This window comes from Rhynchophorus ferrugineus, unplaced genomic scaffold, assembly GCF_030347505.1.
Source record: "Rhynchophorus ferrugineus isolate W39M unplaced genomic scaffold, kcgeb_rfMv2 rfM10, whole genome shotgun sequence".
Taxonomy (NCBI): domain Eukaryota; kingdom Metazoa; phylum Arthropoda; class Insecta; order Coleoptera; family Curculionidae; genus Rhynchophorus; species Rhynchophorus ferrugineus.
Window position 1 is genome coordinate 8,908,764 of NW_027472589.1, and position 27,027 is coordinate 8,935,790.

The 27,027-nt window shown below is 34.2% G+C and overlaps 4 protein-coding genes across 6 annotated transcripts; 2 read left to right on the forward strand and 2 right to left on the reverse strand.

Moving 5' to 3' along the window:
* Positions 1-6,255: 6,255 nt before the first annotated feature.
* ND-30 (NADH:ubiquinone oxidoreductase core subunit S3) lies at positions 6,256-7,395 on the forward strand. Its single transcript, XM_076415752.1, has 5 exons — positions 6,256-6,411; positions 6,462-6,521; positions 6,581-6,828; positions 6,881-7,126; positions 7,184-7,395. The coding sequence occupies exons 1-5, from the start codon at positions 6,342-6,344 to the stop codon at positions 7,337-7,339; spliced, it is 780 nt and encodes a 259-aa protein (XP_076271867.1). The 5' UTR covers positions 6,256-6,341; the 3' UTR covers positions 7,340-7,395.
* LOC143203551 (uncharacterized) lies at positions 7,343-9,912 on the reverse strand. Of its 2 annotated transcripts, none has more exons than XM_076415751.1 (3): positions 9,655-9,912; positions 7,959-9,009; positions 7,343-7,896 (listed from the first exon to the last, which is right to left on the reverse strand). In XM_076415751.1, exons 2-3 carry the CDS (start codon positions 8,947-8,949, stop codon positions 7,580-7,582), a joined length of 1,308 nt encoding a protein of 435 aa, XP_076271866.1. In that variant the 5' UTR covers positions 8,950-9,009; positions 9,655-9,912; the 3' UTR covers positions 7,343-7,579. The 2 variants fall into 2 exon arrangements, with proteins under 2 accessions (XP_076271866.1, XP_076271865.1); XM_076415750.1 differs by lacking the exon at positions 9,655-9,912 and adding an exon at positions 9,125-9,260.
* On the forward strand, positions 9,333-18,545 carry BtbVII (BTB-protein-VII). 2 transcript variants are annotated; one of them, XM_076415747.1, is made up of 11 exons: positions 9,373-9,608; positions 9,858-10,038; positions 10,091-10,256; positions 10,324-10,480; positions 10,538-10,705; positions 10,760-10,853; positions 10,909-11,020; positions 14,207-14,502; positions 14,555-14,752; positions 16,527-16,710; positions 16,770-18,545. In XM_076415747.1, the coding sequence occupies exons 2-11, from the start codon at positions 9,868-9,870 to the stop codon at positions 16,841-16,843; spliced, it is 1,620 nt and encodes a 539-aa protein (XP_076271862.1). In that variant the 5' UTR covers positions 9,373-9,608; positions 9,858-9,867; the 3' UTR covers positions 16,844-18,545. The 2 variants fall into 2 exon arrangements, with proteins under 2 accessions (XP_076271864.1, XP_076271862.1); XM_076415749.1 differs by lacking the exons at positions 14,207-14,502; positions 14,555-14,752; positions 16,527-16,710; positions 16,770-18,545 and adding an exon at positions 12,595-14,000 and having other exon boundaries at positions 9,333-9,608.
* Positions 14,746-15,515, reverse strand: LOC143203553 (uncharacterized). The gene is made up of 3 exons (XM_076415753.1): positions 15,380-15,515; positions 14,998-15,315; positions 14,746-14,942 (listed from the first exon to the last, which is right to left on the reverse strand). Exons 1-3 carry the CDS (start codon positions 15,498-15,500, stop codon positions 14,764-14,766), a joined length of 618 nt encoding a protein of 205 aa, XP_076271868.1. The 5' UTR covers positions 15,501-15,515; the 3' UTR covers positions 14,746-14,763.
* Positions 18,546-27,027: the final 8,482 nt, after the last annotated feature.

The following is a 27,027-nucleotide window of genomic DNA, read 5'->3' on the forward strand; positions in this document are numbered from 1 at the left end:
GCATCCCATGAAGATCCAGTCACAGCATCAATAAACCTACAAACCCACCTGGAGCAAATACAATTATGGTTGAAGACATGGCGCATTAAAGCCAATGAATCAAAATCCACGCATATAACGTTTACCCTGCGTAGAAGAACATGTCCACCAGTAAATATCAATCATCGTCAACTCCCCCAAGCAGAGCATGTTAAATATCTTGGTATGCATTTAGATCGACGCCTAACCTGGAAGAAGCACATACTCTCTAAACGGAAACAACTAGGACTAAAATTATATCAAATGTATTGGCTCATTGGGCGCAAATCCAAGTTATCATTAGATAATAAGGTATTGCTGTATGAGTCTATACTCAAGCCCATTTGGACATATGGAATTCAACTATGGGGTACCGCTAGCAAATCCAATATATCCATCATTCAACGGTTCCAAAATAAGGTGTTGCGTGCCATTGTTGATGCTCCGTACTATATTTCAAATAAAGTGATACAACGCGATATTCCTCTAGAACCTATAACGAGTGTAATCCAACGTGTTTGTGTGAAGTACTTCGAAAGAGTGTCAGTGCATCCCAATGTACTCGCTAATCAGCTAAATATGCGACGTGATAGTGAAGTGCGTAGACTAAAACGTTTAACACCACCTGATCTGATTACTGGACATATGTAGAGTTTAGAATAAGCATTAGAATAAGACTAATTAATTAAGATAATATTTTATACAGAAGATTGCTTAATGAAGTGATTTTCTACATGCCATGTATATATAATATAAACAGAAGAAATACTTATTGCCAATAGGGCAGATTGTGGACTCACGAAGAGTAATAATAAAAAAATTTACATGATTTGGTGGTCTCACCATAAGGATTTTTTTACCAAGTGATCACTTGTATATTTGTCAAGACTTTTCCACATTTACCCTGCATTTTCACGCGTTCTGAATCACAAAAGCAAGTTACAAATTATGTTTAATGCAATGTCGTCCGCTGACGGCCCTTGCAAGAACGCAATACTGCCACCACGCGCGAACTAGAAAACCGAAAACTAGACCCGATCTTGACAGACCTGAATTAATGGCGAATTTGTGAATGTTAAATGTGATACAAGTTTATATAATTTAAAAAATATGGAAATTAATTTCCCAAAATTCATAGTTAGTATCATTTAAGGATGCAAGAGAAAAGTGTGAAATAATATTAAAAAAAAACAGTCATGACAGAAAGATTTTGACCAAGACAATTAACAGGTATAACATTATATCTGACAAACGACCCAACGCGATTGCCCTATTGTCGAAAGAAAACGAACACACACACACAAAAAAAACTTCCCCTCGTAGGCACACCATTCAATTTCCAACAACCTGCCGCTGTCGGACTCTAAAGTCGTCGCGTAAGGTGACTCGAGGAGGGCGTTAGGTTAGTTATATATATAATAATAAGGGCCCGATGAGTCACCGGGCCGTGCAGGTGCAAGCCAAGAATGAAAAACCGGCTCTCTCACGATTTCGGCCGTTGTCTCTTTCGTCGGATCGACCGGAAATAGATGTTTTTTCTCTCGTTATTTTCCTTCTCTTTCCCTCGCCCGAGTTGGTGCCCGCGACGGTTCTCTTGGCGTCCAACGAATCAATTTAAATGTTTACGTGCTCGTACGATAAGAATTCTAAACGGTGACTCACCGTATCTGAATCTGCGACGGGTTCTTCTTTACGACTCCGTCGCACCCGACAGGTACCGTGAAGTCAACGTTGTCGTGTTTATCAAGACTCTTAATATCGTACGTATGTTATGTTATGGTGCACCGCGTAATAGTATTACAACATTCATATAACTGGGATTCTAGGAAACGACGAGTGGCTAGTGAAGACGACTGTGAATTAATCGTGAGGGATTTGGAGTGGATGAGTAATATTTGGATATACAACATAATCAAATATAGTCATAAAGAAAAGAAAGGTTTAACTTTATAGGAAACTCTGGGAAAATGTTTCGCGACGTCCAAGATCTAAATCTCACTAGTTCGAACTTATTACTTGTTTGAGTCGCTATGCTAAGATCTATTTTCTGTATGGAGAAGTAAAGGTGCAGAAGGCGTAAATATCAGTCCTGTATTATCTGAGTGTACCTACAATAAGGATTCAGGATTTTGTTCTGGAAAACTTGTATTGTGTTTATATTACTTTTCGCGGAACTTTCCCATAATGAAATCCATATGTCAATTTTTTTTATTATTTAATTATTACACTGTTACTAGTCGTTTCCGACTAACCTACAATTTCTCTTGGTGATAACTCAAGGAGGGCCCATCGGCCCTATCTCAGTCTCTGGTGAAATAATGTTTATACATGTCAGTGCTGTATTTTTTATTATATGCACCTCCCTACACAACACTACATAAGATCAGATGGTTTGATTCTTCTGAATCTGTGTTCTGTTCTGCTGGTACCAAAAACCTGCAATACTTCGATATTCTCACGTGAATGGAGTCTTTCCTCATGCTCCCTTGCAATTCTCTTGATTTCTTGACTGACTGTGGGTATCTGAAGGTGTCGATGTAGATAATCAGTCCTAGAGTATTTGTGGGGGGCACACAATACCTCTCAGGACTTTGTTCTGAAAAATTTGTATTTTATTTATGTTACTCTTTGTAGAACATCTCCATAATTGATGTATGTCCATATAGATTTCAGTATTTGCTTATATAATAGCAATTTATTATGAACTGATAATTGTGATTTTCTTCCAATTAGTCAGTACATTTTCCTATATTTCAATTCCAGTCCTTTTCTTTTCTTCTTTATATGTTCCTTCCGGCGAAGTTTTGCATCAAGATTCATTCAGAGATATTTAACGTTGTTGCTATATGGAATGATAGTTTTATTTAATGTTATTGGTGCTTGTACGGTCTGTTTGTAGGTGAACTGCACATGCACAGATTTACTTTCATTAATTTTTATTTTCCAAGTTTGTGTCCAATTATTTATATTGTCGCTTGCCTGTTGTAATTTTCGTTAGGCTTTTTCACTACTGTCTTCGACAGCTATAACAATCGCAGTATCATCAGCAAATGTAGTTACATTTGACCAGTAATATACTACATTTGTGGTATATCACAAGTGTAGAGTAGATAAAGCATTGGCCCCAGTACACTTCCTTGTGGTACATCTGTTTTAGCTTCTTTTATTGTAGAGAAAGCTTCTTCTTGTTTGACTCGAAATATTCTGGTTGTAATGTATGATTTTAATAGTTCGGTGTGTTCTTTTGGTAACACTTTCTGGAGTTTATGAACAAACCTTATCGAAGGCTTGTGCTACATTTAAGAATATAGCTGAGCATACTTTTTTACTTTCGTAGGCTTCTTCAATAACATCAGTTATTCTGTGAACCTGGTCAATTGTTGAATCCTTGTTAATAAACCCAAACTGGAGTGTTGGTATTAGGTTTTTTCTCTCTATGAGTATGTCCATATAGGTCATTACTTGTTCTAAACAGACTATTTTGTCCGAATGTGCCCATATTTACAAACCGAGTGATGAGTTATCTAATTAAGAAAAAAATTAGCCATTTATATTTCCATTGATTAATTATATTGTCCAAATGTTAGATTAAAAGTTGTTCTAATAAATAAAAATAATAATAATAGGAAACCCGGTTTCTTTAAATAAAAATATTTGAAAATTTGGTTTTCGAAACTATTTATTTGTGGAAATTAATTCCATTGTTATTTTATTAAAAAAATCATTGGAAATCGGGTGAATTAACACCGAGAGATATTGAAAAGCATGTTTGTGCATCCAAAATATCGTTACAGCATCAAAAACAGTCTCTTTCGCATTGTAATGTATGCACTATGATAATTCAAGGAACTATAAATGTATGGAAGTATTGATAATACTGTTGGAATAAAATCATATTTGTTATTAAAAAAAAACAACGTAAACATTTCCATACATCTAATATAATATTACATTTTATTATATACTTAGACCTGATCAAAACATCAACAGCGTATTCTAGAAACTGCTTTGTCTAACATAAAATATCAACGAAGATAAAGTATAACAGCAAAAATCATTAAATCATATCGTTAAATAGTTATTATTACCAAATAGAATTTATATACACTGGTCCCTACTTCTTGACGTGAACGGCGTTCTTAGGCTTTAAACCTACCGACTGGCGAGTGACCAAATTAAAGATCATCCCAAAAGACACCCGTTCTTATCCACCCTGACTATTAGCATAACTGAGATGACAACCTCAATTTTATAGCATTATATATATATATATATATATATATATATATATATATATATATTTATATATATATATATATATATATATAGATATATATATATATATATATATATATATATATATATATATATATATATATATATATTATATACATCCTGTCGCCTTGGCCAATGCGCCCATCAAAAGAAAGAAAAAGGATTTCAGAAAACAAAGATTGTGTTGCTATACAATTCTTTAACATACACTATAAAATACAAAAATATCCTAATTACAATCACAAAAATGTTCCTTGTCCTAAATAAGCCAGATGCCAGGTAACGTCAACAAAATGTGGTCAAACACTGAACGACAATCTCCTATAGTCCCAAAATACCGCCATAAAGCTATAAAAGTGCCAATACTATAAAAACCCTAATTTAGGAAATAAATATTAGAATTTTATAATCATAATTTAAAAATCTTACTAATTTATCTTTCCGATATCCTGAATAGAGTTTAGTTTTTATTGAATTTTATTTATTGTTTTAAAATTTTTATTGCACAAAAATATAAACCAACAATGTTCTTTTCACACGGTAACGCCATGTTGCTAAAAAGATGTTGAAAAAGTTGTAATTTCTGTCTAAAGTGAAAGAATGAACACTAATAACTTGAGGCTTTAGTAGTTATCATTTCGATACATTTCACTAAGTTTGTTGAAACTAACATGGGATATCACTATCACTATCCTAAATAAAAAAAAAAAGTTCATCAAAATTTATTCCCATTCATAGTAGTTGAAAAAGACATTGTATAGTTTGTATTATATTAGAAACAATAATAATTTCTTACTTGTAATCGTAAGACTCGATGTAAGCTCAGTATACCCTTTATCCCGTATTAAAATGGTTTAAAAAAGAAATATTTTTATTACACCATTTCACTATCACATATTTCTTCTTGAAGAACATTCAGCAATTTTATCATACTAGATGAACGAATTGAATATAACAGAATTTCTTCCACAATGTAATAATTTAACAAAAAAAAAATCACAGTCAAAAATATCATTACGTTTATTTTTTAAGGAACGAACAATAATTATAATTAAAAAGTAAAACAATCACAAAACATAAATGAAATAAAATGTTTGTAACATAAAACGGAATTTAAAAAAATATATATTTATTGGATTTACCTCATCAAAACAATCGATGCAATTTTAATCGTTTTTATTTCTTATCGGCCAGTAAAAATAAAAGAAAGAAACGTTTCTTCCTAACTATCGCGATGAATACTTAAAAGAAAATTCTTTTAATTGTTTTTTTATTATATGGCTCTTTTTAATACTGAAATGTTCCTTCAACATTTATCCACTCCCGGATTTATTTATTGGGGGTAGTTTAACGTAGCTGACGGGGATACATACGCATAGTGCTCGGAATGACGCAGGTTTCTCAGAAAATACAACGCCAAAACATTCCAGGAATAGTGACGCAAGTTACGTAATTTGTCTTTCATCCCGGGCACCGCATCGATTTCAGGAAGAACTTCCGAAAACAGGGAAGCGGCCCAGATAATGTCTTCATCATTCGCGTCCCTCTACGGAACATTTGTTTTGAATCAAATTTGTCCCAAATTAACTATCTGCTTTTCTTTTATTTCGACAATATTGTCCTCAATTACTATAACTCTAGATTCATAATACACTCAAGACAAAAATTACAATGGGAAAAAGTATTACGATAATATCAGTTATATTATTTAACACCTAAATTGGTCAACCCCTGGTTCTCTTACTGACAGATAATTCTTGAAAAATCTAGGTTTCAAAGCAGAAGGTCGAGGGTGGCATAATATGAACCTTTCTTACAATAGTCCTTAATCATTATTACATATTTTAAGGATATAAATAAAATGTTAAAAATTAACTAAAAACTCGAAGTAAATTACAAATATAAATATAATAGAAGGAATATTGTAGACATATTCTTTAGTAGTTCTAATATAGAAATAAAATTTTGACATTGTCAAACATCAACGTAACCTCACATTCCCATTTCTGTCAATTTTACCTATTATATTTTGATTAGGTAACAGTTTTATGAAAGGGATGTCGTCGTTTTTGAGGCAACTAATTAAAACCGTGAGAACTTCCACCGTGAAAAGTGGAGGTAGAGTTGAATATAATTCTATCAAACTAAGATTAATGTTATTTTTTTAGTCATAGCTAATCTAGCACGGTTACAAAGTACCGAAGCTGTTTCCGTCAAAGAAACTAGACGTAATATCAGTAATCCGATATTTCTCAGTACGTTAAACTAATTTTGATTCTCGTTTTAGCCACGGTAAGGAAATCAGATGAACTTGCACGAACGCAGCTTGTTGATTTTGGCAAATATGTTGCTGACTGCTTACCAAAATATATACAAAAAGTACAAATAACTGCTGGCGATGAACTAGAACTTTTAATAGCCTCAGAAGGAGTCGTTCCAGTTTTGCAGTTTTTGAAAGATCATCATAGTTGTCAGTTTTCCAATCTGAGTGATATAGCAGGAATGGATGTACCTTGCAGACCTTATAGATTTGAGGTACACTTGTGTTGAACAATTTCAAATATATTCATGTACTATAACTTAATAGGTCATCTACAATCTTTTATCAGTCAGATTCAATTCAAGAATCCGCGTAAAAACTTACACAGATGAATTGACCCCAGTTGATTCATGCAATGGTATATATAAAGCAGCTAATTGGTATGAACGAGAAATCTGGGATATGTATGGAGTTTTCTTTGCCAATCATCCAGACTTGAGGAGGATTTTGACAGATTATGGCTTTGAAGGTCATCCATTCAGGAAAGATTTTCCACTCAGTGGCTACGTTGAGGTAACAGGTTTCTTAATCCTAACAAAAATAAAATGTGAAACAAATTTATAATTTTAGGTGAGGTATGATGATGAAAAGAAGAGGGTTGTAATTGAACCCTTGGAATTGGCTCAAGAGTTTAGGAAGTTTGAATTATCTGCTCCATGGGAACAGTTCCCTAAATTTAGAAATGCACCACCAGCAGTTGAAGAGGTAAAAACCAATAAACAGTAAACATTCACAATAATGCTTGTATATTTATAAAATAAAAAAGTTAAAGTGAAAAAATATACGGGGATTCTTTTATTTTCTAGTAAAATAATATCACAAAAGTTAAAAAGTGTATTGTACATATATGGAAGACTATAAGAAGTAAAATTTATACAAAAATTAATGTTTTAATATACATAAAAATAAACATATTTACAAAATGTATACATTTAAATAAGCTATCCCTAATCACTACTATAGATATCACGAATAGTCAGTACAGGTGCATCTTGATATACATTTATATTCTGTCCCCCGTGGCTTTGGACATACAGGCAGTGGTTTGCAGAAACAACAAAGTGGAAGAAAAGTGCCACGAGTTCCCAGAATTATTTTCACTTTCGCTGATCGTAACCTCTTCTTTAATATATATATGAGCTTGTTCACGGTCACAGGGGCTATGTCATCTTCAATTGCCCATGGATACCTAATGTTATGATCACTATTATCCAAATGTGACCATTTCACTTTTAAAACTGTCGCATTACTAACACCATAAAATTCTTTAACCTTCATCATACCTATAATATAAAATATATAAATTATCTAAACATAAAATAAACAACATTAAAATAAACTTTACCACTGGAATCCATTCTCCATATGAACTCTTTTAGAGTATATCTCAATCCTGAAACACCCTTAACTACTTCACTATTTTCTAGAGCCACATCTAGTATATTATTGTAGAAAATAACTCTTGAGATAGATATCTCTAATTTTTCAAGATATTTGCATCTTGCGAGTTTTAAACTAAAATTACTCATACCCGCTCTAGATATGGAAACGTTTTCTAGTACTAACTCCTTAAGATTAGGTAAATCTTTAATTCGACATAAAACATTATGCTCATGGAGGAAAGCTAACTCAGAAATATGTAGTTTATACAAATTCTTCAATTGTCTTAAGCAAAATCTTTCATCAAAAAGTTCTCTGTCCCATGATATACCTCTGTTTCCGGTTAATTTTAAGGTTTCTAACTTTTCCAGGTGTACAATATACTTCCAATTCTGTCTTTTAGTTGGTGCAGTAAAAGCTAAATGTTTTAACTTTTTCAAATATTTGAAGGCTTCCAATCCAGTAACATCAAAAGATGTAGAAATATCTAAATGCGTCAGATTTTCCAATGTACTAACAAAATCTAAGCTTGTAGGAGAAGCACCCCATCTGATCTCAACTACAAGAGAGTGCAAATTTCTGTGTTTAAGATGATGGAGTTGTGTTTCGTGGCATCCATAAAATTTGATTGTATTAACATTTCTTAACAAAGCAAGTGATGGGGCTAATACACTCTCTTCAATTAACCTGGAGTCCAGCAAAGCAAAGTTATGTATCCTATGGCCGTATTTTAAACAAGCCTCTTTTAAATGTTTCTTACAGCAATTCACTGTATCTGTTCTCCACTGTCTAGCTTCAAGTGCAATCCATGACCACATGTGACAAACTTTAGTGCATTTCACAAGATCTTCTACATCTAGATATTTAAAAACACAGGTTAACACGTTATATGCGAATCTCTCATCATGTGAAAGTCTGTGGCCCAATAAATTATCTCCTAGACTATAAAAATCCATTGTTAAATCAATCCGTCAATATTCGCAGGCCAATCCAATGCACTAGAGTTCAACTATTTCCTGGATAATATAAACAGCACTTATATATTAAATATATTGTATTATTATATATATCTATATATATATATATATAATTAACACTTAGAACACAAGTATAACATCAGTCACAACGTACTTTTGTTGCGCCTGTGTACCCATCAAAACGTAAGTACAAAATAAAGTGAACCATGATGAAAGTTATATATTAGTTACTTTTTATAAGTTATATTACTTTATTGCCATACAAAAACTTTATTACTTTATGACGAACGTCAAAACAACCAAAACATAGAAATGACATTGGTCGAGAAGTTATACAACCAATAATACATCTAAATACCTACGCATGACAGCGACCCCTTCAAAAAAACAAATGACGTAAACAATTACGTCACTCACAAAAATAAAAATGGTTGGTTTTGTTTTTTGCAGTGTTAAATCAAGTTAATTTTGCGTTTTCCATAATTAGTACGCAATATTTTTGTGCCGTCACGGCGCGTCCCTAATAAGTATAAAGCATAAGATTTAAGTGGTGAGCAGAAAAATTCCCAACAAGGGATTTAAAACGTCCATTAAGGTGGTTGAAATATTCAAGGTTACTTTTCAGGGGTCATTCTAAGGTATTTATTGATTTACTACGTAAAACATTTTTACAATCATACTTACATAAACATAATTCGTAACGGTTTATCTTTCACCTTTTTTGAGATGATTTGTATTTCACTCCTAGTGGCCACTGAACTTTTAAGGCTTCCAAATTGCTTATGTGCGCTATTTTTGCGATAGCAATAACTTGTAAACATATCTAATGAATGTTGAAAGCGAAATAATAAAATATATTGTTGTAAAATATCTAAATGTTTTTTCAGATAGTTAAAAATGAGTATGCAACAGTATTGTCTTCGTTGGAACAATCACCAACCCAACTTTATCTCAGTTTTCTCTAATCTTTTAAGTAGCGAATCTCTGGTTGACGTAACATTGGCCGCTGAAGGTAAACACCTTCAAGCTCATAAAGTTGTTTTATCTGCTTGCAGTTCATATTTTCAGGTATATAATTTTGTTATGATGATTATATCAGTAAGTCACACAATTTTTTTAGTCACTTTTCACAATAAATCCTTGTCAACATCCAATTGTAATATTAAAGGATGTAAAATTTATTGATCTTAAAATAATGGTAGATTTTATGTATTATGGAGAAGTAAATGTATCACAGGAACAGCTTCCATGTATTCTGAAAACTGCAGAAATGTTAAAAATTAAAGGTAACACTAGCAATACAGTTAAAATAAAAATGAAAATCTATAACACTTTTTTGTTTACCTAAAAAAGGTCTGGCAGAGTTTCCTATGGAACAAACCTTGAATAAGGCCCATAACTCTAATTTAGATAAGACAGAATTGTTAACTGCTCAGGATTCCAATTGGAGCTCTGATGGTATGCCTTTGCAGTCGTCTACACCATCACCCTGTAGTCCTGGTACTAGAAGGTACAGTTGAGGTTAAATCTGAATCTGTTACTGTGTAACCCTTGCATATTTGTTTAGAAAAAGATTGAGGAAGACTTCTTCTGGGTCTGGATCAGGAGAAAGACCAGATGATTTGAGGCAGAATATTGATACCCAACAACAAAATGACTTGATGCTTGGACAAAACATGAGTATACTTGGATCAGTTATAAAGTCTGATCCAGGGGGATATGCTTCAGATACAGGGTAATGACCGACTAGTATTTGTGGATAATAGAGAGATAAAATTATATTTTTTAGTACATTGGCACAAAAAAATAGGGATTCTTCAGACTTACAAAGGGGCAACTCGCATGAGAGCGTCGAAAACGATACTTTGCATCAAATAACACTGGTAGGACACCTTTTTTGTATCATACTTTTGTAATGAAAAACTCCTCCGGTTACAGCAAGTACCTCAACATAAGCAACAGGAAATTAATTTACAACATAACCTGGAGTCTCAACCAGGTCCAGATGTACCAGGATCATCTGCATCATCACAACCTCAGCCGATATCAGGTAGACTCAGAATTTGTAACTTCCTACTGTAACTATAATCATTTCGTTTTTTCTAACGAGAAGGAGTCATACTAGTCAGTAGTTGTGTTGTTTAAAGTAGAACTTATTTTTATATAATATAAACTACCAAATACTAGGGGTAACAGTATAGTTATTAAGCCAGTTAAATAATTCCAAAATGATATTTGAATTATAAATAAATTAAAATGATTAAATGAGGTAAAAAATTGTTATTTTTTTATATTATGTGAATAAAGTCAACACAGAAACTCAAATTAACATTGTTGCTATTATTCGCCACATGATTGAACAGTTATTAGTTCTCTTAAAAATATATAAAGGTAAATAAATTGATAAAAATTACAATTTTATTTTTACTAAAACAGGTCTTTATAATGATTTTCAATCTGAGTAGACCTAGGATCATTTTCTAAGTGCCAGGAATCATTTGGAGCATATAATACCGTTAGTGCTTTTTTAATGGGGATGCATTGACAATAGGATTTTTTACAAGTATTATATACCAGATAATCTTTAACAACAAAATACATAAATTACAAGATATTTCAAGCAAGTTTTTTGTAATTAGTCTTAATATTTATTTTAGCTTTTCCTTGTTTTGGTTTTATTTTCCACATTCATTTCTTTTTACCATTTTACAACTCTTTCCACACCTTCATCTTTCATTGGCGTTCTCATTTTTTTTTTTGGTGCTATTCTAGTCCTTTTTTTTCAGCCTTTATAAAATTTTCTAAAATTATGATGAACTGTTTTTGTTTGTTCTCTGGAGAGTTCATTTCAGTTCCTTCTTATTTTGGTTTTATTTTCCAGTTTCTTTGCCTTGAGAGCATTCGTTTTATACTGCTGACTTCCTCATCTTTTTTTCGTTTTCTTTTTGTTGCTTGCTTTTGTAGTTCTTTTTTTCTTGGTATTTAATCTAAAACTCTCTAGAGTTATGACGAATTGTTTTTTTTTGGAGCATTCAGCGTTAAACAGTTACAAATGTAACAAATTCGCTGTCTTAAACCTCTTAAATAGAACTTAGATGGTAGTGATTGTCAATTTACAGAAGAACCGGTTTCTAGTTGCATTTATTGAAAGCATATGTTTTATTATAGACTATTTCCACCACAATTTTCTTGGGTAAAGAGTTTAAAGCGATCATTAGCTTTGTGACTGCCACTAACTATACTGTTACCGCAATTTATGATTAATATGAGCTGGGAAGGGCTAAGATTCAACAGCAGTGTGTACCCGTACAGACCCCATTCTTTCCAATCCCGTATTTTGACATTGACAAAGAAAGGCTAAGCTCAATGACTCTTTCCATCCCTCTTACGTCGTGCCCTATCACCCGACCCGGTTTAAATCATCATTTCGCATCATCACTCATTAGCTTGTTGTTTCAAATCGTCGGAGATGTTTCTCCAGTCGTGTCAATGTCAATGCATCATGCTCTTAACCTTCACACCGTCATACCCCGACCCATCCCATTTTGTGCACCGCCTGCGGTTGAGCTTAGCCTCCAAGATCTTTGTCCGAACATCCTCTCAGCCCTCTGTTGCCCCTTGCAGGCTTGCAGTGGAACGTAATGGATCAGAACTACTACCCGTGTTCCACGGAGATACCGTTACAAAACGGCCACGGTCCGTCCACGCAGCAGGTCTGCGCGAACTCCGCGACGGGACAGACAGAGTCGCAGAGTGCCGGGGAAGCGGCCTGCTTCCAGGGCCAGATCGGGAGCTCGCCGCCCCAGATCATCCAGAAGAGGAAGCGTAGCGTGAACCCGCAGGGCGACGAGAACTTTATCAGGGCCTTGGAGGCGGTACGTTTCGGGGGCATCGGGTTCTGTAAAGCGGCGCGCATGTACGGCGTCAATAATCGCACCCTGTGGCTAGAGTATAAGAAACGGGGTTACCCGAACTTCCGGCTAAGCATCAAGAACCGGAAGCAAGAGAATCAAAATCCACCGCCACCTGCAAATACTGAACAGTCGCCCCCTCCCAATCAGGTGACGCAACCCGAGCCCCCGTTCCCCAAACAAGAACAGGTGTTCGCGTCGAAGCCGTCTGACGTCCCCCCCGATTCCATCATCTGTACGACGACAAGTCATCCGGTCGCTCTCATCAGCGGTACCTTCTTCGACGGCAAACACGTCGACCTAGGGCCGGTACTCCACCGGCCCAAGTATTTCGATCCCGCCGCCATCAACATTCCCCACGCCATGAGTTTCCAGAACTTAAATTTCGAACAGATGTGAAACATCAACATAGAATAAGCGTAACATGACATGCATGAAAGAAAATCATATTTATTTCTATATTAGCTAGTGAGTGAACGTTGAAGATTGATTAAAATCAGTCTGACAATAATGCGTATTTGATTTTAAACAAATTTATATTCGTAATAACGAGTTTGTTATCTATTAAATAGATGAATTGCGTGTTCTGTTTGATGAATGGTCTTTAGGAGCTAAGAAGCTAAACTCGTTCAAAATTGAGGAGACTGATTAAAGTTAAGATTTTTTATACTTCGGTCATTTAAACTCGAAAATTGTATATATTCAGAGGTTTTTAATTTTGTTTGATATTATTTTTTGTTTGTTATAATTGTTAAAAGTTTGAATCCATCTTGATCATTCCGGAAATCTTATTTACGGGGCAAAATGTTATTATTTGACGAATAATCGAGATGAGATCAATGCTTTCGTCTGAAGTTCTTTTAAGAATTAAATTATCTTCTGGGATCTTTTATGTATTGAAAGAAAATTAGATTTTCTTTTCCATAAATGTTATCTAGAACTGATTTTTGTGCCATATTATGAGTGTTCAGAGTGTAGTACTGTATGAACTGGATAATATTGTTTTATATGTGGTCTTATTTAAAAAACGGCTTTGTATATTTATTTGTTACTTAAACTTTTTAAAGTATTTATGTACCGATTACATTTCATTATTTTTAATAAATCATTTGGAACATCGACGCTGTATATTTGTTATAAATTGTTTTGTTTTTCAGGTGTTGTTAAGAATAAAGTAAGTACATCATTTGCTGTTGAATTTTAGCGATAATTACTTTAGTATGTCGGGATGTTAGGTAAATATATTTGTTATATTGTAAATAACAAACACAACATTCTCACTTTCAGTAATGTATATTTTTTAACGGAAGATTTTACGTCCCTAGATCGGACAACAGTGGACCAGATAATGCAACAAAACCAGCCGCCCATGGGCACGAAACGAGGTCGTTTTCTGATGCGACAGCCTCGCATCAAGCGCGAGAGCGATTCCAGCCAACCTTCCGACTCGGATACTCCCTCCCTGCATTACCTCAGCGTACCGTCCTTAGCCCGAGTGGAACGACAACACTCTGACCCACTGCCGACGCTTTCACCACCCCCGGGGAACATGCTAGCGGTTCCCGGAGCGGTTCTGGTGAAGCAGCACTCACATCCGCTGCTGCCCAGTCAGATGAAACAGGTATGCCGTAAAAAATTAAACAGGATTTGTTATTAACGTTGATCGTTTTAAGCCGTTGTCGCCTCCGCTGAATGTACATCTAATACCGCACGGTACCGTGGATACCACAGGGGAGCGAGCCGTGAGCCCCGTCGTTGTGGTCACCAGTGCTCTAACGGATATATCCAGAGCGGACACCGCTGAAATAGCCCCCATGCAGATCATCAGGGTCCGGACCGATGAACTGAAGAGGAGTTCGTCTTCGCCGCAGGTCAGTGCCGTTCAACATTGCCGATCGAGCCAGTACTCGCACTTTTTCCTCGACTCGTTCAGTTTCTCCCAGTCTACATATGGACGCTTCAGGAAGTGGTCGGGCTTGGCGCAATAGATGTCGTAGTGAGGTGGGCTGGCGTAAAAATACAGACCCCGATGAGATTTAATCATATTCCATACCGCCGAGTCTAGGTATATCACTCATTAGTTATAAACGCGGAACTAGTTTCAATTATCACTTACTAGAAGTTGTATCTGTGGCTGAAATCTCCGACTCAACGTTTATAGGATCTTCGATTGGTATTTTATTCCAGCCTTTGAGGAACGGTTCTCCCTCCGACGAATTAAGAACGGCCTCGATAATTTCTTCGGTTTCATTCAACATGAGATTATCGACGTTACACTCGTTCCGGACCTCCTTGATTGTTTTCTTAAAATCATCCGTGAACATATCGACCGTTTTCCAGTCGGCCTCCAGCTTGGTTAAATACCTCGTTCGCCGCCCCGGCAAGGGTCTCAGGAAACTGTTCTGGTGACATTCGGCGAACACGTCGCTTATACCTGGAAATATGGTGGTTTGTTTTGTTCTCGGCTTTGTGTAACATCGGTGTATCGATTGTATTACCGCTGCTGCAATCACTTTCACTATCTGATATAAGCGACAGATGTTCTATCGGTTCTAGGAATAGTTTCAAATGTTCCCTGACGTTTTTTTCTTTGCTACAGTCGTCGCCAGCTTGTGACATTTTGAAGATTTATTCGCGTATTGATCAAACCGTGTTCTCGTCGTTTATTGATCCGGGACTTATGGAATGTTATATTCAAAGGAATTCACATTTTAATATTAATCGTCATAAGTTTCTTCAAAATATATTTTATTAAACAGAGTGCTATTACAAATAACTTCTTATTAACATTCTTAGGGTGCGAAAAATTTTCTCCTTCATGGACGACAAAGATATCGGCCAGCAGTTTACTAAAATATCCTAAATCTTACTTTTTGGACTCTGGACTCTTATCAGAGTGAATAAATCTTTCGCCTTTTACTAAAAATTAATAGTCATTTTCTTTTTAGGATAGATTTTCATGCACTGCTCAATTCCAATTCATGAAAATCAAATAATTCTCAATTAAATACTCGTTATATTGTTTCCTTCTACAAATTGATATTGATATTGTTTAAACGTGGTCATATAGGTTGGTCAACTATATATAAACAAAGACAGACAGTAACAAACAGTAAGACAATAATGTATAGTGCGGAGGCAAACACGCCAATAAGACATAGAATTTATTGTCTTAATATTCATTTAAGATCAACAAAATAGCAGAAAATGATTACAAAATAAATATTAACTTTTAATAGAGAAAGAGATAGTTTCTATGGAAAATGTTGAGAAGGGACGAGAAAAAATTGTAAGTATAATTACAACAGTAAGAAGAAGAAAGGATGGAGACAGCAGAAAGAAGAAAAAATTGAAGACTGAGGTCAAAATGATATGATAATTAAACATGATTTGTTATAAAAAGTGGTAGAGGATAAAATAACAATAGGAAGGCATTCATTTATTCTGTTGTTTTCAAATGTTTTTTAAACTTTTAAAGCAAATTTGATTGAATAATCATAGTTGTGTACAAACTGGAAAGTTATCAAACAAAATTACCCAGTTGGAAAAATGCCAAAATAAGCTCTCAAATATATGTTTGCAAAAAATTTTTGTTGGTAAAACTTCACTTCCACGATTTATAAATACTTTGTCTAATTATTTCAGAGTGGTACAAGATCCAGCCATTGTCCAGTTATACGACCTGGTCCTGCCCTTGGTTGCAACTACTGTTGGAATACGGTAGACAATCACGGGAGGATTTTGCGTCGTAAAACGAAATACCATTGCCCGGAATGCCAAACGAATCTGTGTATAGTGCCATGTTTTCAGGAATACCACGAGAGGCATAGTAAGTATCATCCCTCGCTAGCTCGGCGCACCTCATTTCCCCTAAATAACATTTTCCAGGTACGACTCACACGGATGCGATGACCCTCACCAGTTCGGTGATGAAGATGTTCCCGAAGACGCACACGATGTAACAGGACAAGAACGATTTCGCGACTTGTAATTCGAGCACATCGAAACAGAATCGCGAACAGTCGCGTTCTGTACTCAGTTTTGGCCTAAGATAGATTAGAATCGATTGTGATATAATAGTGAAAGTATTAGGGTTCTGGTTTTGGAGGGACGTGGACGTTGTTTGAATCAGAATCTCAGAGTGTGAACCGAGCGTGATCTGAAAGTTAAAGTTTGCAGATAGTTTGGAGAATCGTTTAATATACCTGCTCAGGAAATAAGTTTTAGGTTTAGTCAGTGCGTCGGGCACGAGTTAGAATTTGGTCTTTGTTTAAAGTTAACGGCGTCCGGACGGTACCCGCTCTATTTGATCGTTTTTTGGACCTTTGTACATAAAACAAATTGTTGGACTTACATACGTGAATGTATCTCCAATTTCCAATATATTGTTTAAAAATGGATATATTAATATATTTTTGTTGAGGAAATTAACTTTCTTAAAGAGAACGTTAAAAAACGTTTACCTTATACAGTAAATTAGGTCGGAAATTACACCGGGGATTTCGGTACCACCATCTTCCCCAGGTGGTTTTCCGTTGAATATTAACTTTCTTGTTTCTTCTCATCAGCGGAGGGTTGGAATGCATTTTAAATATAAGTGGTCTTGTAGCTTTTCATTCTACATGCTCAATGGGAACAATGTCTTGAAGGCATGGTGAAGTTGATGGGAAGGAAAACGATTTCTAGTCCTGTAAGCTTGGGAAACTGTGCAGAAATCAGTCAATATAATTAAGGAGAAAAGAAAACTAATAGATAATAATACTATTTTTGGAACTAAACTTATTTTCTTAACTTTGACATTGGGTCATTGTACTTACAAGTTTACTTTGTATTTAAGAGACTCTGAGGCTTGTTTGTATTGCTCCTAATACGGGACATATCAATTCGGTAATAAATTAAATACCCTATTTCTTGAAAATTTTGTAGTCATATATACATTCTCTGTTATTACCTTGTACTTTATCAAAGTATGCCAGGGAACGGAAACAAAAATTATTTTTGTGAGGATGTGAATTAACTGGGAGCAATCAATAAGCTGGCGAGTCGAAAATTATAAATTAATACTCAGAATGGGTCGTAGCTTGATCTGAAACAATTTTTGGTGCGCGAATAATTGAGACATACTGAACCATGTGATAGTGTTTGTACCTGTAATTTGCAGTTACTTTTGTTCGTCAACCGACGTTAAAAGAATGGTATTTAATTAACCCAGAGTGAATGTTCGAGGAATCGCGTTTTGTCTTGTATTGCTCGAGCGTTTTCTTCGTTTTGTAAGTCATAACGACTACGGAAAGCCACCGGCAGAATGAACTCGTCGTCCAATTGTTGTATATTTTTAAATTTGGACCGGACATATATTTTTCATTCATGCTGGTGGCGAATGGTACTGGTCCGGGAACACATATATATACCGCCATCCTGGACTACTGTACTCATATGTTACATGAACGTATATATTATTGTTTCTAAATTTTCTATATAAAAAAAAACTAAACCTTGTTCTGTTCCTCACAACATGTTTTTTCTTGATAACATGAAGAATGGGATGATTTTTAAGACCTATGGTTGTTAACTGTCCTAAAGTAAATCAAAAGGTATTTGAAATGTTGTTTATATTTTTACTAAATGTTTTTCTTTCTGAAATATAATTATTTGGAACAAAAATTGTTTTATTTTATCCTGAAAATTCATATTACTTGATTTGATAATGTTTATACATACATGGTCAAAGACTATTGTATAAATGTGAGAAGCAACCTCGACAACTGGGTATTGGAGTAGGACTGAGATAACATGATATTAATTAACTTGATACACTTAACAGCCATCTAATGATTGGACTTAAATCGGTATAATAGTTTTGTATTATTTGTTTAATGTTTATGTTCCATTTATGGTATGGTTGCTGGAGTGATTCTCTATTTTGTTTAATTTATAAAAATGCTCAATCTTTATCGATTTGATTTTATATAGTGCATGAGTTTTTTTGATGATGGAGGCACTGTTGTGACTCTGGGCTTAAAGCGCGTCACGTCTTTAATCTTGTATTCAGATGTTACTCCCCGTACCTGTAGAAACAGGTCTCCTGACGGGTTTTGACTTATTAAAGAAGTTCAAAAAAAGTCAAAACCCAAATGTTTTTTTATATCTATACAAATTTTAATAGATAATACATTTGTACAACCATAACTATGCAAACATGTATTCTGGAGGGTTATTTTTGTTCACAGAATCTTGGTAACAACATCAAATTTACTAAGCCTTCTGTATCATAGGGCTAACATACACTTATATATCTAAGTAATATTTAACCTTCGTTAGAGAGCATATTTACCTTTTTATATTTAGTTCTTGTTTCCTTCGTCCAAGTCATTCTAATATCACTGTATTTCTTCTGTTACTGTCTATGTAAATTTTTCTTCATAAAATTAGATTTAACTGCATTCTCCCTAATGTATTTGCCATATATACAAAACAGTTAGTATTTATTCATTTTCTTCTCAATAATTTTAACCCAATGTCCATTCTAAATAATTCTAAATACTTACGCACATATCTGAATGATTTCAAATGACTTAAACCAAGCAAAGCGCCAAAACAACGTTTGTTGGTTTATAACCTTTTATGTTTCACATCACTAATATATTGAAGAATTTTGCAGACATTTGACAACTAGACGAAGTTGGTTCAGTAACATGTTCGGACGCATCCAACAACATTGTATCTCTTTTTAACTAATATAAAATAAAAAGAAATTGTCGGATATTGAAACGAATTCACGAACTAGTCTATTCAAAGTTATTTTGTACACGTAATCTAAATTTGCGACGCCAAAACGTCGCAATGTTGCATCAACTCGGAGTTTTAGTTCAGTTTGGCTTTGAAATACAACAAAATTCTAATCTAAATAAAATAACTGAACAAAAATGTTATCAAATATAATTTATTTTAACATTATAGAACATTTAAAAACTACAGTTAATTATACAGCCACAATAGTTTACAGGTTAGAGTTATAACCTATTATCAATATATCGCTTTCAAGAATTTTGCATTCGTCTGACAACCGGACGACTTTGACAAGCTCAATCGTTTACGTCTTCGACCTAGTAAAACAGCATTGTGTCTCTTTTTAACTAGAATAAAATAAGAAGGAAAATATTGCCTGATTCTAGAACGAATTTATGGTCTATTCAAAGTCATTTTGTGCATATGTCCTCTAAATTTGGGACGTCAAAATGTAGCAATGTTGCCGCATCAACTCTGAGTTTTAGTTCAGTTGGGCTTTGATATTAAACAAAATTCTAATCTAAATAAAATAATTAAACAAAAATGTTATCAAATATAATTTATTTTAACATTATAGTACATGTAAAAACTACAGTTAATTGTACAGCCACAATAGTTTATAGGTTAGAGTTATAACCTCTTATCACTATTGATTTCAAGAATTTTGCATTCATATGACAACTGGACGACTCTGACTGGCTCATTCGTTTACGTATTCGAACTAATCAGACAGCATTTTGTCTTTTTTTAATTAGAATTAAATGAGAAGGAAAATATAGTCTGATCCTGAAACGAATTTACAAATTGCGGTAGGCAAAAAATTAAACATCTTGATGACGTATGTACAAAAAACATTGTAGTCTATTCAATGTACATCTTTATCACGTGCCTTCACTGCTATTTTGGTCACTGCTATAACAATATATCATTTCTATAATAATATATTGAATAATTTATAATGTTTAAAGGTATTTTGATTTTGATGCTGTAAGTATTTAAAATACTAATTACCAGATATATCAGCGTTAGGTATTTCGTTAATATATATATACACCGCTTGTTTCATTCCATTCCAACACCGACTCACTCTTATTGAAAAAAACCCAATGTATGTATGTGGAAGATCCAGAAACGATTTGCATGAAATATGTATGCATTTTCCTCGATGGCGTTTTGATTTGCGCCCGTGTAACGGCAAAGGCGGTAACCGCCTTAAAAATCCTTCTCCGGAAAATCGCCCGCGATCCCCCCTCGGCCTCGTCGCTCCCCTCCACGGTCCCGGCGTCGCCCGCGCCCCCGGCCAAATCCCGTTTGATATATTTTCCGAGGACTTTGATTAAACACGCCGAATTAATCTAAAGTTTTAAGGTTAGGTCGTGTGAGAGAGAGTGTACGAGGCATGTCGGGGTGGTTTTCGTTATTTATCCGCTGTTTAGGGAAAAGGCAGGCAGACAGGTAGGTAGGTAGGTAGCGGCCAGTTTAATTGCCCCTTACATTCGTTCGTGTTTATTTAATTTCGGCTTTTTTACTTATCGATGTAATAATTCATTAAAATCCGGGGGTTTAAGGAAAATTAATTGAAATAAGTCGGGCGTTGTTTATGACCGGGTTTTTTTTGGGAAGCGAAAGGGTCTGTTCAAATTTATTTTGTTCTTCCATGCTGTAACATATAGTCTATTCAAAGTTATTTCATACATAGGTCATCTAAATTTGTGACGTTAAAACGTCGCAATGTTGCCGCATCAAATGTGAGTTTTAGTTCAGTTTGGCTTTGACATACAACAAAATTATAATCTAAACAAAATAATTGAAAAAAAATGTTATAAAATATAATTTATTTTAACATTATAGTACGTCTAAAAATTACACTTAATTATACAGCCACAATAGTTTATAGGTTAGAGTTATAACCTCTTATTACTATTGTTTTGAAGAACTTTGCATACGTCTGACAACCGGACGACTTTGAGATACTCATTGGTTTACGTGTTAGAACTCAGGCAGCGTTGTGTCTCTTTTTAACTAGAATAAAATAAGAAGGAAAATACTGTCTGATTCTAAAACGAATTTATAAATTGCGGCAGGCAATACATTAAACATCTTGATGACATATGTATTTTGATCAGTGATATATATGCTTAAAAAGCGAAGTATCAATGCAAACAATATAACCTAACTGTTAAATTCTGTGGTTTTCTTCATAAAATAATAGATTGCAAAACAATGCACTAACGATGGAATGCTCAAAACTGTATATTCAATTTTCCGGATGTTGTCTCGACAATTTAGGCGTTACTTAATAGTTGGAATACATCAATACAATTTGATGAATCAACTGCTAAGCACTGCTGCTGAAACAAAGATTGTGGCTCATCTAACACACATCCTGTATTTTTTATCTCATTTACCCACGCTTCAACACTTGTAGCGTTACTTTTATGTTTTGTACCTGTGGACTTCAATGTGCTTGCTTGCCGAATATTACATAATCTAGTCTTCAAATTGCCACTCCTTAAATTAGCTCGGGTTTTATCCGATATAGCTCTGACATCTCACCCTTTGATACACTCTTATTCCTGATCAATTAAAATACATATTAGTATACCAAAATAGGAACCCCCAACATTAAAAATCTTCAAGCGAGCCAAAGTTCAATGCTTTTTGTTTAATTTCAATATTGTGGATTGACTATGTCATGAACGAGCTGTGATTTTGATGAGATATACTCACGTAATTGACATCCCGTCATATTTATCAGTACGTTTACTTAGGCAGGTTCAACTATGCCTAAAATATAATGAATCTGGTATAGAATTGAATCCAATTTGCAAAACTAAAATAGAAATTGAATGATTAGGTACCTGAATGGAATGTGCTCATATGTCTGTTCAGATTAAAAGTGTTGAGTTAGATCAAATTAATGTACTACAGTATTGTACACCATAAAAAGGTCTACAAAAAAGTCCGCGATGGTATATGTTTATCATTTAGGGATAACCCACATTAACCATTTTTATTGTTTACTTTTTACGTGAGAAAATGGTTTATTTACGAAGCTATTTTAAGCAATACGGCATTAATCCTTACCGAATTAAGTACCTTAAATACAGTGTGCAATTAATATAGATCAATATGGTTCCTTACAGCATGTAAATTAAACAAATATTTTCGGAGATATTACAAATTTAAAATTTGCGTTTAAAAATGTATAATGTAATAAAAATTGTATGAATTTAGATATTCCAAAGATAGCAGGAAATCTTCATAGTAAGTATAGGGGAAGAGGAATTGTTTTACTCCAAATTTAATGCGTGCAGGCCAAGGGCAGTAATGAATGAACCAAAAATACTGGATCGATTTTAATCATGTTTTCATCGAGTGACATAGGCATATATATTTTATGCCCGTGCAAAGTCGGAGCGGGCCGCTATGTTTTTATATACAACGTTCATATTTTTTCTGTAGTGTATTTAATTTAGTATCAGCATTGCACCCGTGCGAAGCCGGGGCGGGTCGCTAGTAAACTATAAACAACAAAATTCTTAACCTTAAAAAACATAGCTTCTAGCACTATCAGGGTCAAATACAAATTGGCTGTTGTAGTTCGTTAGATTCTACCTCTCCATTATATGTAAATGGCAACGTCGCAGAATCAGGCGGAAACTACCGAAGCTTACCTAATACCGGCTAGGATTTTCCAGAAACAGCCACTACTCAAGACAGGTAAAAGGAATGTGGAAAACAAGAACGGAGAGGTACCCTAAGCGAACATGGGATGAACATATCTGAGATATACTGCAGAAACTAGGAAGAAGACTCAGCAGAGACAGAAAAAATGGAAGGGACATATAGGGTGAAAACAGCAACACCACCGAGTGGTGCAAAATATATCTTAAATCGAATAATCGAATAATTTTCAACTTCGCCGTCCCATACATTCCCACGAATGAAATTTCTCTCGAGTATTTACAGATGTTACGAAGTTTTGATCTACTTTTTCCACCATACGAGACAATTAAACATGCGTCGGACCCCGCGAATTCTTCGGTCCGAATATCGACGAATGGCGCCTTTTATTTAGGCGTGTGGCGATTTATCGTCGCTGCGGAAGCGTTGAAAAAAAACGGCCACCACGACCGAATCCGGACCCCGACAATGTTGGAAATTTGCGCGGAAAACATGTCCGACGCCAAGCAATCAAAAAGCCCTCGATTGCGACTGGGCCGAATTCGATTTACAGATGCGCCGCGGTTGCCTAAATGGAATAAATTGCAGGTATTGTTTGTCGAGTTTTGTCGCCGTAATGTATGCGACCAGGAGACGGCCGAACTCTCCGCTTGTCCAAACATCAATGGCGTCATTATTTCCTATTTTGATTTAATCCCTTTTGTTAGTTTAATTTTTATATAAAAAACGACGATTATACAAAAATGGCGAAGGCGACAAAACTATAATATGGCGAAGGAGCGTATGTTATAGTAAGACTACAGGGAAACAGAGAAGATATTGTATACGATTGGACCGATTTGTAGTTCATATTATCATTTAAGCTATTTCTCTAAGACAAGCAATTCATTACAACATGATTACAGTTATATTTTAAGACAATTGATGAAATACTGAACTTAAGATAAATGAAAACTTGTATCAATGGATACTTATTATGTTGTTTAATTTTCTTAATATAGATTTTTTCTTCACTAAATAACTTAAAATAATATAATAAAAGTTTTTAACTGAGGTATTGAAAGCATTAATGAAAGAGAAAAAAATAAAACAAAATTGATTGTGTTCACAAATATTTTATTTATTTATTAATGTACTATTGTTGCCGACTTACTTACAATTTGTCTCTTTGATGACAAGCCCAGCAAGGTCCATTTGCCTTTCCTTTACTTAGGCACTAATAAGAGTTAGTACCACTTTTCAGTGTTTTTAGCATTTAGTGCACTTCCCTGAAGGAGATATGAGACCACACGGTTTAGTCCTCTTGAGTCTGCGCTCTAAAGTAATTGTTCCTATAGCATCCGGGTTTTTATTCTGAAATACTTGTATTATATTAATATTTATTCTAGCAGAACATCCCCATACCTGAATCCCATTGGTCTATATATGTTTAAGTGTGCTTTTTATTCAAGTGCTTTTCTTTTTGATATGTTTCTTCCAAGTTTGGCGTAACTAAAAGTTAGTAATATCAAAATTATATATATATATATATATATATATATATATATATATATATATATATATATATATATATATAGTAACTATATATTTAACTTTTTCAATTCTCCTATTACCAATAAAAAATACAAAACACTAGTTGTATTTTTCTGAATTTCATAAACTCTTCATCACTACATAGTATAAAACAATGTCGCCTTTTCTGTCCCTATATCCCTATGTGCGCTTAAATCTTTAAAACTACGCAACGGATTTTGATGCGGTTTTTTTCAGTAGATAGAGTGATTCAAGAGGAAGGTTTATATGTATAATACATGCATAATATACTAAGGTAACATTGCTAATTTTAGAGGTTTCTAACGTGATGTCGTAAATTAACCTATTTTTTTAGGCTTATTTAGCAATTAGCAAAAACGCTGCCTAACGTACTGCAGTATTGTACACCATAAAAAGGTCTACAAAAAAGTCCGCGATGGTATATGTTTATCTTTTAGGGATAACCCACATTAACCATTTTTATTGTTTACTTTTTACGTGAGAAAATGGCTTATTTACGAAGCTATTTTAAGCAATACGGCATTAATCCTTATCGAATTAAGTACCTTAAATACAGTGTGCAATTAATATAGATCAATATGGTTCCTTACAGCATATAAATTAAACAAATATTTTCGGAGATATTACAAATTTAAAATTTGCGTTTAAAAATGTGTAATGTAATAAAAATTGTATGAATTTAGATATTCCAAAGATAGCAGGAAATCTTCATAGTAAGTATAGGGGAAGAGGAATTGTTTTATTCCAAATTTAATGCGTGCAGGCCAAGGGCAGTAATGAATGAACCAAAAATACTGGATCGATTTTAATCATGTTTTCATTGAGTGACATAGGCATATATATTTTATGCCCGTGCAAAGTCGGAGCGGGTCGCTATGTTTTTATATACAACGTTCATATTTTTTCTGTAGTGTATTTAATTTAGTATCAGCATTGCACCCGTGCGAAGCCGGGGCGGGTCGCTAGTACTCCTATATAATGAATTAATAATTAAGTAAAAATATAACCATATATTTAGAAAATAATAAACAAAACCAAATGTACATTATCAAAACCCTGTTTCTCTATATTCTTTATCGATATGGAGACTTGATTTTATAACTTAATCGCATTATTTATATAAACCGAGTACTAGTCACTAAATAATGATGCATATTTGAGAGTAGACATTTTTCAGACAACGAAGTTTAACTAGTAAGATTTTACAACAAAAAATCGAGAATATGGTGAATGCGCAATGCATCAAGAAATAAAAAATATATAGTCTATTCAAAAATTTTTGTACATATGTCATCAAGATGTTTAATGTATTGCCTGTCATCAAGATGTTTAATGTATTGCCTACCGCAATTTGTAAATTCGTTTTAGAATCGGACAATATTTTCCTTCTCATTTTATTTTAGTTAAAAAGAAACACAATACTGTCTGATTGGTTCGAACACGTAAACGAATGAGCCTGTCAAAGTCGTCCGGTTGTCAGACGTATGCAAAGTTCTTGAAAACAATAGTGATAAGAGGTTATAACTCTAACCTATAAGCTATTGTGGCTGTATAATTAACTGTCGTTTTTAGATGTACTATAATGTTGAAATAAATTATATTTAATAACATTTTTGTTCAATTATATTGTTTAGATTAAAATTTTGTTGTATATCAAAGCCCAACTGAACTAAAACTGCAGTGAGATGATGCAACAACATTGCGAATATAATTTCGAATCTTTCGAATGAAAAGTTCAAATTTTATAAAGGATTTCGTCCCGTATTATTACAAAAAAGGCATACTAATCGACATGCTCTATTCTTAAAAAAGTTCTTGCAAAATTATGGTGAAAGCGCGACTTCGTTAGAATAAACCGTAAAGGCCTTGTATTTAAGATAATCCCATAATAATTGTACCAAAGAGATAGTACTCGAATATTCTCGGCTTGGAAATCTGGTTCTCGCTGATTTTGTTTTATACCTTTCTCATCATACGGACTATTTGCCGATCGAAAATTGCTCGACGCCTCTGGCTTTCGAGTGTGGAACGATTGGATTAAAGCCCGGCCGATGCATCCGAGAACTGGTGTACCGCTACTAGCTGAAGACGGTCTTCTGAATCAACACAATCTTGG